The 19164-nt window shown below is 44.4% G+C and overlaps 2 protein-coding genes across 4 annotated transcripts in view; both read right to left on the reverse strand.

Annotated features, from left to right (window-relative positions):
- The window catches only part of ANKRD23 (ankyrin repeat domain 23), a 32107-nt gene extending 28984 nt beyond the window's left edge, over positions 1 to 3123 (reverse strand). Inside the window, exon 1 of the mRNA XM_060787192.2 lies at positions 1301 to 3123. Within this exon, the coding sequence (XP_060643175.2) occupies positions 1301 to 1327 (27 nt within the window). The 5' untranslated portion in view covers positions 1328 to 3123. The remainder of the gene's footprint in view (positions 1 to 1300) is intronic.
- A 2744-nt stretch (positions 3124 to 5867) lies between these two features.
- On the reverse strand, positions 5868 to 18499 carry ANKRD39 (ankyrin repeat domain 39). Of its 3 annotated transcripts, none has more exons than XM_060787195.2 (5): positions 18437 to 18499; positions 13364 to 13534; positions 10811 to 10914; positions 9208 to 9411; positions 5868 to 6318 (listed from the first exon to the last, which is right to left on the reverse strand). In XM_060787195.2, exons 2-5 carry the CDS (start codon positions 13497 to 13499, stop codon positions 6169 to 6171), a joined length of 594 nt encoding a protein of 197 aa, XP_060643178.2. In that variant the 5' UTR covers positions 13500 to 13534; positions 18437 to 18499; the 3' UTR covers positions 5868 to 6168. The 3 variants fall into 3 exon arrangements, with proteins under 3 accessions (XP_060643178.2, XP_060643177.2, XP_060643176.2); XM_060787194.2 differs by having other exon boundaries at positions 18347 to 18444; XM_060787193.2 differs by having other exon boundaries at positions 18287 to 18444.
- Positions 18500 to 19164: the final 665 nt, after the last annotated feature.

Below are 19164 nucleotides of genomic sequence, written 5' to 3' on the forward strand. Positions count from 1 at the left end.
TGAGCGTATTGTTTTATGTTCTGGCACTGAATGTCTGCCTTTTATGTTTGGAATCTGCCCTGAGTCCCTACAGGGAGATAGGGCAGAATATAAATCTATATAAATAAAAATGTAATGTTCGTTTGTGGGATTAACATAACTCAAAAACCACTGGACAAATTGACACCAAATTTGGACATAAGACACCTAACAACTCAATGTATGCCATTCACTCAAAAATTTTTTTTTTAATTTGGGAGTTGTAGTTGCTGGGATTTATAGTTCACCTACAATCAAAGAGCATTCTGAACCCCACCAACGATGGAATTGAACCAAACTTGGCACACAGTTCTCCCATGACCAGAAAATATTTATTTATTATTTATTTGCATTATATCTACCCCGTTCATATCAGCCCGAAGGCGACTCAGAGCGGAAAATACTGGAAGGGTTTGGTGGGCAGTGTCCTTTGGTTTTGGAGTTGTAGTTCACCTACATCCAAAGAGCACTGTGAACTCAAACAACGATGGATCTGGACCAAACTCTACACGAATACTCAATATGCCCAAATGTGAACACTGGTGGAGTTTGGGGGAAATAGAATCTTGACATTTGGGAGTTGTAATTGTTCGGATTTGTAGTTCACCTGAATCACACCAACAACAGCCAAACCTCCCACACAGAACCCCCATGACCACCAGAGTAGGCCACAGCAACGCATGGCAGGGGACGGCTAGTAAAGTCATAATAATAATAATAATAATAATAATAATATGAGTATGCCAACTATCTCATGAATAGTATCCTTCTCATCAACCAGTAGTGAACTTACATATGTATACATATAAACATTCACATACATGTTCGCCTGGCCTGGGCAAACTTGGGCCCTCCAGGTGTTTTGACTTCAACTCCCACAATTTCTAACAGCTTACAGGATGGAGAAAATTGTGTTAGACGTGGGCGAATTAATCCACAGATACCGGTCTCATAGGGGTGATGCTGTACTGTGAAAAAGGAGGCAGCAGTAAACCACTTGGAAGTGTCATAGAATCATAGAGTTGGAAGAGACATTGTGAGCCATGCAGTCCAAGAAGCAGGAAAACCGCATTCAAAGCACCCCCAACAGATGGCCATTCAGCCTCTGTTCAAAAGCCTCCAAACAAGGAGCCTCCATCACTTACCATGTCCCTTATCATGATAGCATTACATTAAGACAACTGCCCATCCAAAGTCCTCAAGCGGCCCATCCCGGAGACCAGTAAACCCAGTATGGATGGGCCCTCCCTCCCTCCTCCTCTGCCTCATCCCCTTCTCTTACCAACTGCTGAATGCTGAAAAACTCCATGGTCCCCCCTGTTCCCCAGAGCTGCCAATGCTCACTCTCTGGCAGCTGGGTGTGCGTCCGGTTTTATTCTGGCCCCAGAAGGGTGGGGGCAGGAAGATGTCCAACATTCCCACCCCATCCAAGCAAATGCGATGATTTGGGTGTTATGTCACCCCGGCTAAAATAACTTCATAACTTTAAAGGTTTGCAGAGCAAGGAGGGGAGGGACGGGGAGGAATAGATAGGATTCCCAGACCCAGAGAAGCATGGACGAGTCACACTGTTATTTGGTTGGGAAAAGAGGTTGAGATGGGGACTGCCTTTTCCAAATAAGGATTGCTTTTTTTTCTCCATTTATTATGAAAATCAGCAAAGAAAGGTGAAAATTGCACTCTCAGGTTCTGTAACCCAACTAGAGACATTCAGATTTGTCCTTTTTTTTTTTTTTTTACTAATGGCAACTTGGTGGCACAACGGGTTAAACTGCTGGGCTGCCAAACTTGCTGAACAGAAGGTCGGCAGTTTGAATCGGGGAGCGGGGTGAGCTCCCACTGTTAGCCCCAGCTTCTGCCAACCTAGCAGTTTGCAAACATGCAAGTGTGAAATCAATAGGTACCGCTTCTACGGGAGGATGATGGCGCTCCATGCAGTCATTGTGGCCACATGAGCTTGGAGGTGTCTACAGGCAACACCGCTCTTCGGCTTAGAAATGGAGATGAGCACCACCTCCCAGAGTTGGACACAACTAGACTTAATCTCAGGGGAAACCTTTACCTTTGTAGTGGCAACTTGTAATCTTGTTGTGAGAAGCTACTGTGAAAGGAGATTCCATCTGAACATGAGGAAGAACTTCCTGACTGTGAGAGCCATTCAGCAGTGGAAACTCTCTGCCCCGGAGTGTGGTGGAGGCTCCTTCTTTGGAAGCTTTCAAACAGAGGCTGGATGGCCATCTGTCAGGGATGCTTTGAATGCAATATTCCTGCTTCCCAAGAACAGGCCTCAAACACCAAGAATTTTGGAGAGGTTGTGCTGTATTGTTGTTATTAACACAACACAACCCTCCTGTGTTGTGTTAATCAATAGGGAAAGCACGCTGCTTCTACTCAAAAGACCTCGAGCCCCAAACAGCCCCGCAGATCGTCTCCTCTCCTGCCAAAGTAAGAGTGTCATCACAGGCCGAGAATGGAAAGGAAGGAGTTATGAGGATCTGAAAGCCCTGATTCTGTATCACTAGGCTGCTGGGATACAGTTCATGTTACAGGTACAAGGCAAGCAAGACGGAAATAGCCTTGAGATAGGATGATACTTAATCCCAGTGTGATGATATAGGGTTTCTTCTCCCCCTCCCCTTCCATCCCTCTCTGTTGTCAAGGCTCTCAAGGTGACACACACACACATACACACACACACACACACACACACACACACACACACACACACAGAGCCTCCATGGGTCTCCTTCAGGAAGTCTGTCCTTTCAAAGGGGACACAGATGAACCTGGGGAGCAAGGGAGGGGGGGTTCACAAGGGATCAAAACCTAGCACAGTGTTTCTCAACCTTCCTAATGCTCCAACCCCTTGATACAGTTCCTCGTGTTGTGGTGACCCCCAACCATAAAATTATTTTTGTTACTACTTCATAACTGTAGTTTTGCTACTGGCATGAATCATAATCCTGATATGCAGGATGCATTTTCATTCACTGGACCAAATTCAGCACAAATACCCAATACGCTCAAATTTGAATACTGGTGGGGTTGTGGGGGATTGATTTATCATTTGGGAGTTGCAGTTGCTGGGATTTATAGTTCACCTACAATCAATTATAGTTCACCTACTGATCAGTATCTAAGCCATTCTGGTCTTCCCCAAGATGTTGTGTTTCTTGGTCAAGTGTTAGTTGTGTGAGAATTTGGAATCTATTGTGTAACTGCAGCTGAGCAGAAGTATTCTGAGGCTTCCTGGTCCTATGTCTCTTTCTAAGGGTGACATTCCTCCAAGCCCGAGGGTTGTCCACATCTGAGGTGATTTCCTAATGAGCCTCCCCATTTGTTGGTCATTCGTTCAGTCGTCTCCAACTCTTTGTGACCTCAGCCTCCCCAGAATGTTGGTGTAATATGGGTTGTGTGTCTAGGACAGTGTGCTGTGTAGTGTCTAAGAACAGCTCAAGTTCCTGAATGTCCTTAAGGGTCTTAATACGGTCCTCAAGTTGTTGGATCCTCTGTTCCATGTGAGTGATCTGTTAACACTTGGGACAGATGTAATTGAGTAATTGTTGCATGAAAAAGCTGAGCATGCCACAGCTGAGATGGGAAGATTTTGTGTTTGTTCCATCTGCAGACTGCTAATTACCTCCCTTTTAGTGTGTTTTATGTTGTCTGTATGCAGGGGTGAAGGTGTAGGTTAGTGAATGTGTGAGTGTGACCCTGGCTTATAAAGAACTCCCATGACCAACAGAAAACACTGGATTTGGTGGGCAGTGCCCTTGAGCTTTGGAGCTGTAGTTCACTTACATCCACTGTAGACTCAAAACAATTGTGGATTTGGGCCAAACTTGGCACAAATACTCAATATGCCCAAATGTGAACACTGGTGGAATTTGGGGGAAATAGATGTTGTCATTTGGGAGTTGTAGTTGCTGGGATTTATAGTTCACCTACAATCAAAGAGCATTTGGAACCCCACCAATGATAAAATTGGGTCAAACTTCCCACACAGACCTCCCATGCCTTGAAGGGACTCGCTACTGCGAGCCTCCCTCCAGCTTTGCACACTCTCCCTTGCCCGCACATGCATAACATGCTGCCATGTGCCGAGCATGTTTGCTCTTTCCTCCACCACTTGAAGTCTCAGCAACAGCCCTCCCCATGGCTGAGAAGCCAGCCAATCAAAGCTTGAGGAGGGCTTTTGGTGGGAGGATTCACCTCTGTTTCCAAAAGGGAAGAGAAGGACAGGCAGAGAGATCTTCAGCCTTCTCTGCTAAATGGGTTCCTAAGACCATCAGAAATATGTTTTCTGATGGTCTTTGGTGACTACTTTGAAACCCCCTCGTGACTCCCCCCCAGGGGTCATGATCCCCTGGTTGAGAAACACTGACTTAGTGGCACTTTATCCTTCAGAGGTCGATGTGCAAAAGATGGAGCAGTGGAGAGAGATGAACAAGATCCCCTTTACGGCTGACCAGGATGATGCACCAAGATCCCTCCGTGCGATAAAGGGGATACCATTACAGGATTATATCATCTGCCAGACCAGGAAGAAGTGTTCACTCACCTGCTGCAACTCCCCAATGTGAGAGATGCCATTGCCACTCTGTCATGGCCTCCTCTGGTTTCTACCATCGCGCAGTTCATCCTTTCTTGGGAAAAATAATGAATGGCTGCAAACTCAGCACTACAGGAAATAGGGAGGAGCCCTTTTCAGTCTCCTGGGATGCTTCTTTTTCCGATCCTGAAGCCTTTCCACTAAGTATTTTGGAGTGGTCTTCACCAAGACTCATGCGATTTCCAAGGGAATCATAGAATCCTAGAGTTGGAAGAGACCTCATGGGCCATCCAGTCCAACCCCTTGCTGAGATGCAGGAATATTGCATTCAGATCACCCCTGACAGATGGCCATCCAGCCTCTGCTTAAATGCTTCCAAAGAAGGAGCCTCCATCACACTCCGGGGCAGAGAGTTCCACCGCTGAACGGCTCTCACAGTCAGGAAGTTCTTCCTCATGTTCAGATGGAATATCCTTTCTTGTAGTTTGAAGCCATTGTTCCACATCCTAGTTTCCAGGGAAGCAGAAAACAACTTGCTCCCTCCTTCCTGTGGCTTCCTCACATATTTATACACAGCTATCATATCTCCTCTCAGCCTTCTCTTCTTCAGGCTAAACATGCCCGGCTCCTTAAGCCGCTCTTCATAGGGCTTGTTCTCCAGACCTTTGATCATTTTAGTCGCCCTCTGGACACATTCCAGCTTGTCAATATCTGTCTTCAATTGTGGTGCCCAGAATTGGACACGACATTCCAGGTGTGGCCTAACCAAGGCAGAATAGAGGGGTAGCATGACTTCCCTAGATCTAGACACTATGCTCCTATTGATGCAGGCCAAAATCCCATTGGCTTTTTTTGCTGCCACATCATATTGTTGGCTCATGTTTAACTTGTTGTCCACGAGGACTCCAAGATCTTTTTCACACGGACTGCTCTCGAGCCATGCGTCCTCCATTCTGTATCTTTGCATTTAGTTTTTTCTGCCTAAGTGGAGTATCTTGCATTTGTCACTGTTGAACTTCATTTTGTTAGTTTTGGCCATTCATCTCTCTAATCTGTCAAGATCGTTTTGAATTTTGCTCCTGTCCTCTGGAGTACTAATGGAGAGTCAGGGCAAGCAAAGGGGCTGGAAGCCACAGGCACTCTCCACCCAAATAAGAAATGCAGTTGTTCCCTCCCTGTTGTGCTTTTGACTTTGGAGGATTTGATTAAAATGTTCTCTTTAGGAATTCTCAGGCCCTTCAGCATGACTCTAGGCTCTTCTGGGGATGGCCAATGGGAGCTGCAGTTCAACAACATCCAAAGGGGCAAAAGACGCCTAGCCTTGTTCCAAACAAAACAGAACAAAAAGCAGATTTGGTTTCCAGTTGCTGTGTTGCAATACTGGAAGACAACAAGCACATAAATGGTATGAAGTCTGTTCCCTATGACAATAGTTCTCTAGCTTTGGCCCTCCTGTCATTTTTGATGTAAAACTCCAGCCAGCAAAACTAGTGGCAAGGGAACCTAGGAAAGGGAGTGCTAAACGTCTGGAGGATGCCAGAGTTGAGAAACAGAGGCCTCAAAGAACAGCCTGGTTTCTTGAACCATCAGCAAACAATTCATTGTTCAGAAAGCTGTTTCCTCAGGTCTTCCTTCTGGTCTGGAACCAGGTCACAGGGGCGCCGAAGGCTCTTGTCCCGCACCTGCCTCAGCCCTGCGCTGTGCTCCAGAAGAAGGTGGCAGACCTCACGGTGTCCATTCTCAGCTGCCTAGAGCAAGAGAGGGAAAGGCTTACTCAGTATGCGATACGATCAAGCCAAAGTGCTAGATCAGTGGTTCTCAACCTTCCTGATGCCGCGACATCTTAATGCAGTTCCTCACGTTGTGGTGACCACCTAACCATAAAATTGTTTTCGTTGCATTTTCATAAGTGGAATTTTGCTATTCTTATGAATTGTAATGTAAATATCTGATATGTAGGATGGATTTTAATTTACCTGACCAAATTTGGCACAAATACCCAATATGCCAAAATTTCAACACTGATGAGGTTGGGGGCGGGGGGTTGATTTTGTCATTTGGGAGTTGCAGTTGCTGGAATTTATAATTCACCTACAATCAAAGAGCATTCTGAACTCAACCAACAATGGAATTGAACTCCCATGGCCAACAAAAAATACTGGAAGGATTTGTCGGGCATTGACCTTGAGTTTCTGGCATTTATAGTTCACCTACATCCAGAGAGCACTGTGGACTCCCAACAATGATGGATCTCGACCAAACTTGGCATAAATCCCCAATATGCCCAAATGTTTTTTTTTAATACATCCCAACAATCAACAAAATTTTGCCATATAGGACAAGCTAAAAGATGATAGAGGACATCTGAGATCATCAGATAAGGAAATCAGGGAGATCATGGCTAGCTACTATGAAAAACTTTACGAAGGCAAAGAATTAATCAAATGAGATGGCCTCTTGGAAAAAATCATAAATTCACTGTCACAAACCAATCTAAATAGCACAATAACTAACTCAGAAATTGGAAAAGCGATAGAAAGCCTAAAAGCAAACTCATCACCTGGGCCAGATGGCTTCACAACAAACTTTTATAAAATATTCAAAGAGGAAATCACACCGAACCTATTTATACTATTTAATGAAATAATGGAGAGGCAAAAAGTGCCAAATTCCTGGCAATCCTCCGAAATGCATACAATCTTAAAACCAAATAAGGATGAAACTGATCCTAACTCTTATAGACCAATATCCCTTTGTAATGTGGACTACAAAATATTTACTAAAATTTTAGCAAACAGAATGAAGGAAATAATACCGGAAATAATTCATGACGATCAATACAGATTTATAAAAATATGCCCAAAAGTTAACATTGGTGGAGTTTGGGGAAAATAGACGGGACATTTGGGACTTGTATTTGCTGGGATTTATAGTTGACCTACAATGAAAGAGCATTCTGAATCCAAGCAACAATAGAATTGGGCCATACTTCCCACACAGAGATCCCCATGACCAACAGAATATACTGGGGGGATCTGGGACGAATTTACTGTGATTTAGGGGAGATGTAGTTCACCTACATCCAGAGAGCACTGTGAACCCAAGTGACTATACCAAAGGTATTCCAAAACCATCAAAAATATGTGTTTTCTGATGGTCTTTGGCGACCCCTCTGAAACCACCTCGCGACCCCCCCAGGGTCTTTTCTACTGCAAGCTTATTTGAATCTGACTTCTGCTTTCTTACTCTTTAGTATGGAGACTATGTGCTGTGTGCTTTGAGATCTCTCTCTGCTTGTGTGTGTCAGAGAGATGTAGTGCTTGATGATTTTTGCCTCCTTTGAAGAAATGGGTGTTAGAGTAGCTCAGACCCAGTTCTTTACCAGTTCTTTATTATTGTAAAGAAACCTTTTGTGACGTTTTAAGATTGGACTCTGCATCGTTGCCTGACTAAGCTATGAATTCTTTACAGCCACATCACACAACACTTCACGCTTTGCTGATGCTCAATTTTAAGTATCCTGTATATGTTTTTGGATGCTCTGATATTTTAGGGTAGTTTTCCCTAACACCTTTTTTGTCAATGAAACCTATGGCATATCTAACAGATCTTGAGGTACTCAACCATCAGAGGGCCTTTACCCTGGCACAATGTCAAACCCTCCCATCTGCTGTACTCCAGAGAGACTCTGTCCCTGTGAATCTGAACATATAGAAACAACTGAACATGTGCTCCACCAATGCCTGTTTTACAGAGACGTTTAAAGTAGACTCCTCTCACCATTGCTATATAAACATCTGGGGCGCTCAGGACCATATTACACCACCCTGATGCTTTCAAATACCAAATCTGTTACAATCTATAATGTTGTCAAGTTCTGTGTGGCGGTACTTAAAATTCGCCGGATTAGAACTGGTACCACAAGTTAACATTCTAACTCAGTGGTTCTCAACCTGGGGTTCCCAGATGTTTTTGGCCTTCAACTCCCAGAAATCCTAACAGCTGGTAAACTGGCTGGGATTTCTGGGAATTGTAGGCCAAAAACATCTGGGGACCCCAGGTTGAGAACCACTGTTCTAACTAATAGAAAATTGAAACTATAGACATCAGGATCGCCGTATCAGCCCGGGATTGGCTGCTTCAGTTCTCTGTTATTGAAGAAGGGAGGTGTGGGTGGAAGCTGAGTACAGTTGGGGAAGGTAGTCTAGATAAGACATCTGTTTTCTGAGGGAAATTGAAACTGCAGATAACAGTCTATGGGAACAGTGTTTGCTCACCTGGGGGCGGATGGGAGCTGGGGCCGATATATATACAGGAGGTTTATGCAGGAAAACTTTAGAACTATCTTTTAGGATTACGGAAAGAAGGAATAAATCACTTGTCTCCAGTGTTTTACTGTTGTGAGCTTGATTTTAACTCCACAATTTTTCCACAAAAATACCAGTTAGACTAGAGCAGCCATGGGCAAACTTTGGCCCTTTTGGACTTTAACCCCCACAATTGGGAGTGGGGGTTAAGGTCCAAAACTCCTGGAGGGCCAAAGTTTGCCCATGTCTGGTCTAAATGACATGACTCTGGGGATAACCACCCCAGGAATGAATTCAAGGAAAGGCAACAGCACTGTTCTTTGCCTAGACCTTGTGCAAGCAGGTCTTCCCCTCATCGTCTGTGGCACCCGGGTTGGCCCCATGGGACAGCAGAAGCTTGGCAACATCCATGTGGCCGCAGTAAGCCGCGCGGTGGAGTGCCGTGGCCCCACCATGGGTCTGGGCATCGCAAAGGGCTCCCCTCTCCAGGAGGAAACGGCAGACGTCATAATGCCCATGGCGGCTGGCGTAGTGCTGCAAGGCAGAAAAACACAAAGACCTAGAACATTATTTTTCTCAAGTACAGGCCGTCCCTAAGTTCCAAACATCCAACTTATAAACAACACATAGTTAAGAACGGTGATACTGTTATGAGTGAAAGCAAAGTGCGTAAGTGGGTACGACAATTCAAAGATGGCCGTGACAATGTCCATGATGAGGACCGCTCCGGTCGCCCTTCTTTGATTACAGACGATTTGATTTGATCGCACACTCAAATCTTTGGTTTTTGTGGTCCTCTGTTAGGAGGTTCGGGACCCAACGGGAGCACAGTTTCCTAAACTTTAGGTGTTCAGAAACAATGTTGTAAAGCATTGATCTCGACACGTCAGGAAATTTGAGAGACCTGTTATTGTGAAGCGCCTGTTCGCACGAATCCTCGCTTCAACTGAAGCCACAAAATCGTCTGTAATCAAAGAACGGCGACCGGAGCAGTCCTCATCATGGACGTTGTCACAGCCATCTTTGAATTGTCGTACCCACTTATGCACTTTGCTTTCACTCATAACAGTATCACCGTACACTTCATAAATCTGTCGATGAATTTCTGCAGCAGGCAGGTTCCTTGCTGACAAAAACCGTATCACTGAGCAAACCTCACATACGGCAGGTGAGTTAATAGTCTTAAACATTTTTAAAGCACAGAACAGAACCGTACAGGTTAGCTACAGAGCGGAACCCTCTCCATCTCCCCAGCCCTACATTGTTCTGCTCTGTTCTTGGCCCAGCCCCCTTAAGACATTTAGGCCCACTCGACTACCCTGGCCTTTTGCAACTCATTCCAGATGATAGAATGGTGTCTGTATTTGGTTTCAAATTGTATATTATTTTGCACAGAAGCCCTATGGACCTGCTCTTCTTTTTGTGGTGTATCCCTTTCCTTTTCATGTTGTTTCTACCTTTGGTTACCAAATTCTCCAATAAAGAAATAATGAACAGGGATGCATCCACTTAAGTTAATGGAGGTATATCTTCATTTCTCTGACCTGGCAGAGAAGAGCTGTCCTTTAGTCAACTCCAAAATATATCTGCCTATACATCAGGAAAGGGCCAACTTGGACCCTCCAGGTGTTTTGGACTTCAACTTCCACAATTCCTAATAACCTGCCAGCTGTTAGGAATTCTGGGAGTTGAAGTCCAAAACACCTGGAGGGCCCAGGTGTTTTCATGACATTGGTCTTATTTGCCAATGTAGGAATTAGACTTCCTATATGTTCTCCCATGGATATCTATGTTGGATTCATACATGTGCTCATAATCCAACATCACAGCAAAGATTTTCCCTTCCTGAAGCAGACAGGGGCACTAGCTTGTGGTAGTCTGATTGACTCCCACTGGCAAAATCTGGCCAAAGAGGCCATAAAGGTCAGCCTACCAAAGCTGTATATCCAAAGGCATCGGGCTCACTGGGGTTTCCATGATTCAGGACGTGCCGTTTGACCTTCTCGAGGTCTCCGTTCAGAGCAGCACACCAAATCCCTACACATAAAGGAAACGTTTGATTAAACCACTGTTTCTGATTAATCCCACTCCATATTAGTGTAGGAAATGGCAATGAATATTGTGCATAGACTTGGGTCCCAACACCAAGTTATCCGATTACATATGTCTATGTAACAACAAATGGCGCCCCCAGTGGGGCAGTGGGCAAAATGCCAATTAGTTTCAAGGAAGCTGTTGTAAGACCACTACTAAAGAAACCAGCACTGGATCCCACTTATCTCAACAACTCCATGCCAGTGTCAAATCTCCCCTTCCTGGGCAAGGTTCTGGAGAGGATGGTGGCCTCACGACTCCAAAGTTTCTTGGATGAAACCAATTATCTGGATCCATTTCAATCTGGTTTCAGGCCTGGCTACAGGACTGAAAGGGCACTGGTCACCTTGATGGATGATCTACCAAGAGAGCTAGACAGGGTGAGAGTGTCACTGCTGGTTCTCCTGGATCTCTCGGTGGCTTTTGATATCATCGACCATAGTATCCTTCTAGGCTGCCTTTCTGGGATGAGCCTTGGGGACACTGGCTCCGGCACTTCCTGGATGGGCGAACTGAGATGGTGGAGCTGGGGGACTCCTGTTCGACTCTATGGCCTGTCACCTATGGGGTCCCTCAGGGCTCTAATTTGTCCTCCACGATGTTCAACATTTCATTGAAGCAGCTGGGAGAGATCATCCAGAATTGTAGAGTTTGGTGCCAAATTTATGCAGATGACACCCAACTCTACCTCTCCTTTCCACCAAATGCCAAGGATGCTGTTCTGGTCCTGAACCGGTGCCTGTCATCAGTGATGGACTGGGTCAGGACCAACAAGATGAAACTAAATCCAGGTAAGACAGAGGCACTACTGGCCAGTCAGAAGGTGGATCAGGGTGTGGGATTTCAATTTGTGTTGGACGGGGTCGCACTCCCCCTGAAGATTCTTGTCCGCAGCCTGGGCGTGATCCTGGACTCATCACTGACCCTGGAATCCCAAGTTTCGGCGGTGGCCAGGAGTACCTTTGCACAGTTAAAACTTGTGCACCAGTTGCACCCGTACCTTGAAACGCCATGGTAGTCCATACCTAAGTTACATCCCACCTGGATTACTGCAATGCTTTCTACATGGGGCTGCCTTTGAAGACAATTCAGAAGCTGCAATTGGTGCAGAGATTGGCAACCAGATTGCTAACCAGAGCACCGTATACTATAATAATAATAATAATAATAATAATAATAATAATAACAACAACAACAACAACAACAACACTTTATTTGTACCCCGCTACCATCTCCCCAAGGGATTCGGTGCGGCTTACATGAGGCCAAGCCCAAACACAACAGTACAAACAATAATGACAACAATACAAGCAATAAAACACATAGACAATAAGATAAACAACATTATCAATAAAACAACACATAATTAAAAACAGTGGGAAGGCCAAATGTTAAGTTAAAATTGGAAATAATGCTGGGACATGAACGGAAGGTGATACTGGTGTTTGTGGAAGGGAGGATGACTCCCATGCTGCAGCGGCTCCACTGGTTCCTGGTACGCTTCCAGGCCAAATATAAAGTGCTGGTCTTTACTTACAAAGCCCTAAATAGTTTGGATCCAGGCTATTTGTCCAACTGCATCTCCCTATACAGACCATCCCGTACTCCGCGATCAGCGGAGGAGGCCCTACTCTCAGTCCCACCCCACTTTCAAGCTCAGCTGGTGAGAATGAGAGGGGACCTTCGCTGCTGATAACTCCCCACCTCTGAAATTCCCTCCCTAAAGAACTAAAAATGGACCCCTCTCTCACCTTTACAAAGCTTTTAAAAACCTATTCATGCACCTTAGCTTATAGAGAGATCTCAGTCAGAGATAGATCTCAGTGTGAGAGCAGCCTCTCTGTGTGAGAAGACATCTCAGTGGGAGAATAGGTCTCAGCATTAGTCTGCCTCAGTGGGAGAAAGGTCTCAGTCTGTGAGAAGATCTCATCGTGTGAGGTAAGCCTCAGTTTGTGAGAGAAGCCTCTGTGTGAGGTAGGCCTTGGCATGAGAACGCCTCGGCATGAGAACGCCTCATGTGTGAATCTCCAGTGTGAAGGTTGAACTTTATTTGTGTCACAGAAACCTTGTTCGTGTAAATAGTGCAACCACATTATCTCACTACAAAGAAAATCCTCCTATGGAAGAGATAACATTAGTCTGTGTGTTTTAATTCTTTTTATCACTTTGGCCTACTGGTGCTGGGTCACGCTGCTGCTAATAAGTTACTCTGGTGTGCATTTATGAGGAGGGTCTTTTTTAATAAGCCCACTTGCCCAAAAAAGGAACCCTGGATATTGTTGATTTTTATTTCCCAGGTAGGCTAAGCACAGGAGGAAGATAATTTGACCTACATTTGTGTCGTTGTCCCTGCCTCACTCTGACGCCGACCCACAAGAGAAGCCCTTCTTACCTCTCTCAAAATCCATCTCGTCCAGAGTCTGGTGAACGCTGGGCACTGCCATCCGGTGGGAGCAACAGGAGTCCTTCTTGCCGCATCCCGGGGAGGAAGCCATTTTCAATTGCCCTCCTTGGGAATACCATCTCATCTAAATGTTACAAGTACGAGGAGCAGCTACAGGTCCTGCCGCAGAAGAGACATGAGCTATGATGCGTAAATCTCCAAACCTTCAGGCATAAAAGATTATTTTATCCCCTGCAACACAGATACTGTTTCTTCACTATGGTCCAACATCATCATATACAACCTAATGCAGGGCTGGGCAAACTTGGGCCCTCTAGGTGTTTTGGACTTCAACTCCCACAATTCCTAAAAGCCTACAGGCTGTTAGGAATTGTGAGAGTTGAAGTCCAAAGACACCTAGAGGGCCCAAGTTTGTCCAGGCCTGACCTAATGGAATCCTTCTCATCCACCTTGTCATCACAAAGATATATGTTTGTTCCTCCTTGTTCTTCCTTGTCTATTCCTTTATGTTATACAATAATTTTAAGGACTGTTATGGTACTTATTTCATAAGTTTCCCTTGGATTCTCTCAGCCTCAGAAGAATTGTCCTCCAAGGGTGTTTGGATACCTTTTTAGTAATTATTTTCAAAAATTAGGAGGATGCGATGAGGATACAGGGCCAAATCTGGGTCCCACCTGAGTCTCCCTAATCCCAAGCAATTAACCAGACTGATTAAACCTTACAAAAACATGAGATCGGAGGAAGAAAGATGGTTCTCTACACAAATCTTTGTCTTTCACCCACATTTTGTCTTCCTCTGGGGGCTCTGAACTCATAAACAAAGAAGTGAGCCAAGCTCTTCCTCCTCAACTGCGCTCTCAATGCCTCCCAATAGAAATCTCAACACAACCCAAAAACCACACAAAAGGGACCTGCTATTTCCCATTTCACGGGGATGCTGCAAAACCTCGGGAGAATGTAAATCAGAATGAGCATTTCGTTCTGGCAAGGCCTTCAATGCTGAATTTCAATGGCAGGGATTTATGTAAAAAAGAGAAATGTTCTGTTCTGTTATTGAAGGCTTTCTTGGATGGAATCACTGGATTGCTGTGAGATTTTCGGGCTGCATGGCCATGTTCCAGCAGCATTCTCTCCTGACGTTTCGCCTACATCTGTGGACAATGGCATCCTCAGATATTCTGTTGGCAGCGAAGTAAGTGGAGTGTGTGTGTGTATGCACCGGGATTGCGGCGCAGCTGGCTGAGTGTTGGCTGCATTAAGATCACTCTGACCAAAAAGGTCATGAGTTCGAAGCCAGCCCGGGTTGGAGTAGGTTTCTAACCAATTGTGTGTAGCCTGTTGTTGACCGTTGCAACCCGAAAGACAGTTGCATCTGTCAAGTAGGAAAATAAGGTACCACCTTAAAGTGTGGGGAGGCTAAATTAACTAATTTACGAGGCCATAAGGAAGACTCCAGCAAAGCATTCCAGCGGGGAAGCATGCAGGGAATGCGGAAGTGCTTCATCAGCGTCGCAGATGGACGATGAAAGCGACAGCTCCCCTGGCGGCCAGAAAAAAGTTAAATAGTGTATGTCTGTATATGTTTGTATGTCAAAAATTGGCATTGAATGTTTGCTATATATGTGTACACTGTAATCCGCCCTGAGTCCCCTGTGGGGTGAGAAGAGTGGAATATAAATGCTGTAAATATAAAAGCTGTAAAATAAATAAATATATCTGTGGAATAATATCCAGGTTGAGAGAAAGTACCCTTGTCTGCTTAAAGCAAGTGTGAATGTTGCATTTAGCAAGCTTGAATAGCACACAGTATTCCTGGTGTGGACTAACCAAGGCAGAATAGAGGGGGAGCATTACTTCCCTAGATCTAGTCCAGTGGTTCTCAACCTGTGGATCCCCAGGTCTTTTGGCCAACAACTCCCAGAAATTCCAGCCAGTTTACCAGCTGTTAGGATTTCTGGGAGTTGAAGGCCAAAACATCTGGGGACCCACAGATTGAGAACCACTGATTTAGACACTATGCACCTATTGGTGCAGGCCAAAATCCCATTGGCTTTTTTTGCTGCCACATGACATTGTTGGCTCATGTTTAACTTGTCCATGAGGACTCCAAGATCTTTTTCACACTTACTGCCCTCGAGCCAGTATCTTTGAATTTCGTTTTTCCTGCCAAAGTGGAGTATCTTGCATTTGTCCCTGTTGAACTTCATTTTGTTAGTTTCGGCCCATCTTTCTAATCTGTCAAGATCGTTTTGAATCCTGCTCCTGTCCTCTGAAGTATTGGCTATCCCTCCCAATTTGGTGTCGTCTGCAAACTTGATGATCATGCCTTCATGCCTTGAAGCAGTATGGGGGGCAGAACCGAACCCTGAGGGACCCCACAGGCCAGGTTATAAGGGATTGACCGGGTTTTCATCTATTTTTATTTTTACTTTGTATGTTCTTCTTGCACTCTTAGCTGCTTTGAGTTTCGCCTTGGTGCGGGAGGAAAGTGGGGTAAACATCGACTCAAATAAAAACAAGATAAATAAATGTATGAATATTACAGGTAAAGATAAAGGTTTTCCCCTGACTTTAAGTCTAGTCGTGTCCGACTCTGGGGTTTGGTGCTCATCTCCATTTCTAAGAGCCAGCGTTGTCCATAGACACCTCCAAGATCATGTGGCCAGCACGACTGCTTGGAGTGCTGTTACCTTCCTGCAGAAGCTGGGCCTAACAGCGGGAGCTCACCCCACTTCCCGGATTCGAACCACTGACCTTTCGGTCAGCAAGTTCAGAAGTTCAGCGGTTTAACTCATCATGCCACCTTGGGCTCCATATATTATAGACAACAGACAATAAATATAAACACTAAAATTCACTGAAAAGCAGTTAAAATAGTTTTCTAAAACGTTTTGAGATGCTGTGAGAGATAAAAGTTGTTGTTGTTCATTCGTTCAGTCGTCTCCGACTCTTCGTGACCTCATGGACCAGCCCACGCCAGAGATCCCTGTCAGCCGTCACCACACCCAGCCCTTTCAAGGTCAGTCCAGTCACTTCAAGGATGCCATCCATCCATCTTGCCCTTAGTCGGCCCCTCTTCCTTTTACCTTCCACTTTCCCCAGCATAATTGTCTTCTCTAGGCTTTGCTGTCTCCTCATGATGTGGCCAAAGTACTTCAACTTTGTCTCTAGTATCCTTCCCTCCAATGAGCAGCCGGGCTTTATTTCCTGGAGGATGGACTGGTTGGATCTTCTCGCGGTCCAAGGCACTCTCAGAACTTTCCTCCAACACCACAGCTCAAAAGCATCTATCTTCCTTCGCTCAGCCTTCCCTAAGGTCCAGCTCTCACATCCGTAGGTTACTACAGGGAATACCATGGCTTTGACTAGGCGGATCTTTGTTGCCAGTCTGATGTCTCTACTCTTTACTATTTTATCGAGATTGGACATTGCTCTCCTCCCAAGAAGTAAGCGTCTTCTGATTTCCTGGCCACAGTTTGCATCTGCAGTAATCTTTGCGCCTAGAAATGCAAAGTCTGTCACGGCCTCCACATGTTCTCCCTCTATTTCCCAGTTGTCAATCATTCTTGTTGCCATAATCTTGGGTTTTTTTTATGTTTAGCTGCAACTCAGCTTTTGCGCTTTCTTCTTTCACCTTGATTAGAAGGCTCCTCAGCTCCTCCTCGCTTTCGGCCATCAGAGTGGTGTCATCTGCATATCTGAGGTTGTTAATGTTTCTTCCAGCAATTTTCACCCAGCTGTGCATTCATCCAGCCCCGCACATCGCATGATGTGTTCTGCATACAAGTTAAAAAGGTTGGGTGAGAGGATGCAGCCTTGCCGTACGCCTTTCCCAATCTTGAACCAGTCTGTTGTTCCGTGGTCAGTTCTTACTGTTGCTACTTGGTCCTTGTACAGATTCCTCAGGAGAGAGACAAGGTGGTTTGGGATGCCCATCCCACCAAGAACTTGCCACAATTTATTATAATCCACACAGTCAAAGGCTTTAGAATAGTCAATGAAGCAGAAGTAGATGTTTTTCTGAAACTCCCTGCCTTTCTCCATTATTCAGTGGATATTTGCAATCTGGTCTCTCGTTCCTCTGCCTTTTCTAAACCCAGCTTGAACATCTGGCAACTCTCGCTCCATGTATTGCTGGAGTCTTCCTTGCAGGATTTTGAGCACTACCTTACTGGCATGATGAGAAATAAGGGCCACTGTACGGAAGTTTGAGCAGTCTTTCGCATTTCCCTTTTTTGGTATGGGGATATAAGTTGATTTTTTCCAGTCTGATGGCCATTCTTGTGTTTTCCATATTTGCTGGCATATGGCATGCATCACCTTGACAGCATCATCTTTTAAGATTTTAAACAGTTCAGCTGGGATCCCGTCGTCTCCTGCTGCCTTGTTGTTAGCAATGCTTCTTAAGGCCCATTCAACCTCACTCCTCAGGATGTCTGGTTCTAATTCATTCATCACACCGTCATAACTATCCTCAATATTATTATCCTTCCTATACAGATCTTCTGTATAGTCTCGCCACCTTCTCTTGATTTCTTCAGCTTCTGTTAGGTCCCTGCCATCTTTGTTTCTTATCATACCAATTTTTGCCTGAAATTTACCTCCAATGTTTCTAATTTTCTGGAAGAGGTCTCTTGTCCTTCCTATTCTGTTGTCTTCTTCCACTTCCATGCATTGTATGGAAGTGGAAGAAGTGGAAGTGGTATGGGGATATAAGTTGATTTTTTTCCAGAGATAAAAGTAGAGAATAAATAAAGACAATATAATATAATTGATAATAATATCAATGGGATGGGATAGTAAATATAAGTCACACATTTCTGGGAACTACAAAGCCCATGAGCCTGAAACAGCCAACTCTAAGGCACAGCAATCTTTTTACTGGGGGAAAAAATTAATAAAACCAACCATTTCAAGGCTCCCTCCTTTCTCAGCTGCTCCCAGTTTGGAGAGAAGGGTTTCTCTAACCTCAATTTCCTAAAAATCCGTTGAAAACATGGTGAAATTCGCCTTCCCACAACAGCACTCCCCCCTTCTCCTTGGCAGCCGCCATCTTACCTCTCGCCGTAAACAGACAACTGTGCCGTCCAATCACAGGAAGGGAGAGGGCGGGGAGACGTGATGTAAGCAATATGCAAAACAGCAAGCAGCGGGGCGTGGCTACAGCTGTTCCCTCTGCAGTGACCTCAACCCTCCACTAGAGGGGGAAAGAGAACACAGGAATTCTTCTATGCAAAATACTGTGCACAATGTATTATTCTCCCATCCCATCTTATATTATGATATGATATAATATGAAAGGATTTGTGATATGATTTACAATATGATATTATTATCCCACCCCATTTTATATTACATGAAATGATATATGATATGATTTATATATTTTAATCCCATCCCATCTTCTTTTATATTGTGGTATGAAATGATGTATAATACAATTTACAATATGATATTATTATCCTACCCCATCTTAAATTATATTATAATATGTAAGGATATAATATATGATATGCCAGTAAATATAATATGAAATGATATATATATATGATACGATATTATTTCATCCCATATTATATTATTCTATATTATATTATTCCATCCCATATTATCCCATCCCATATTATTTTATATTATATTATAATATATTGTAATGATGTATGATATATTATTTTCCCAGCCCATCTTATATTATATTGCAATGTGTTGTATTATATAATAATAATAATAATAATAATAATAATACATCACACAGTCCTAGATGCTTGGGAAGTGTATGTGTGTGT

This window comes from Anolis sagrei, chromosome 7, assembly GCF_037176765.1.
Source record: "Anolis sagrei isolate rAnoSag1 chromosome 7, rAnoSag1.mat, whole genome shotgun sequence".
Classification (NCBI taxonomy): Eukaryota; Metazoa; Chordata; class Lepidosauria; order Squamata; family Dactyloidae; genus Anolis; species Anolis sagrei.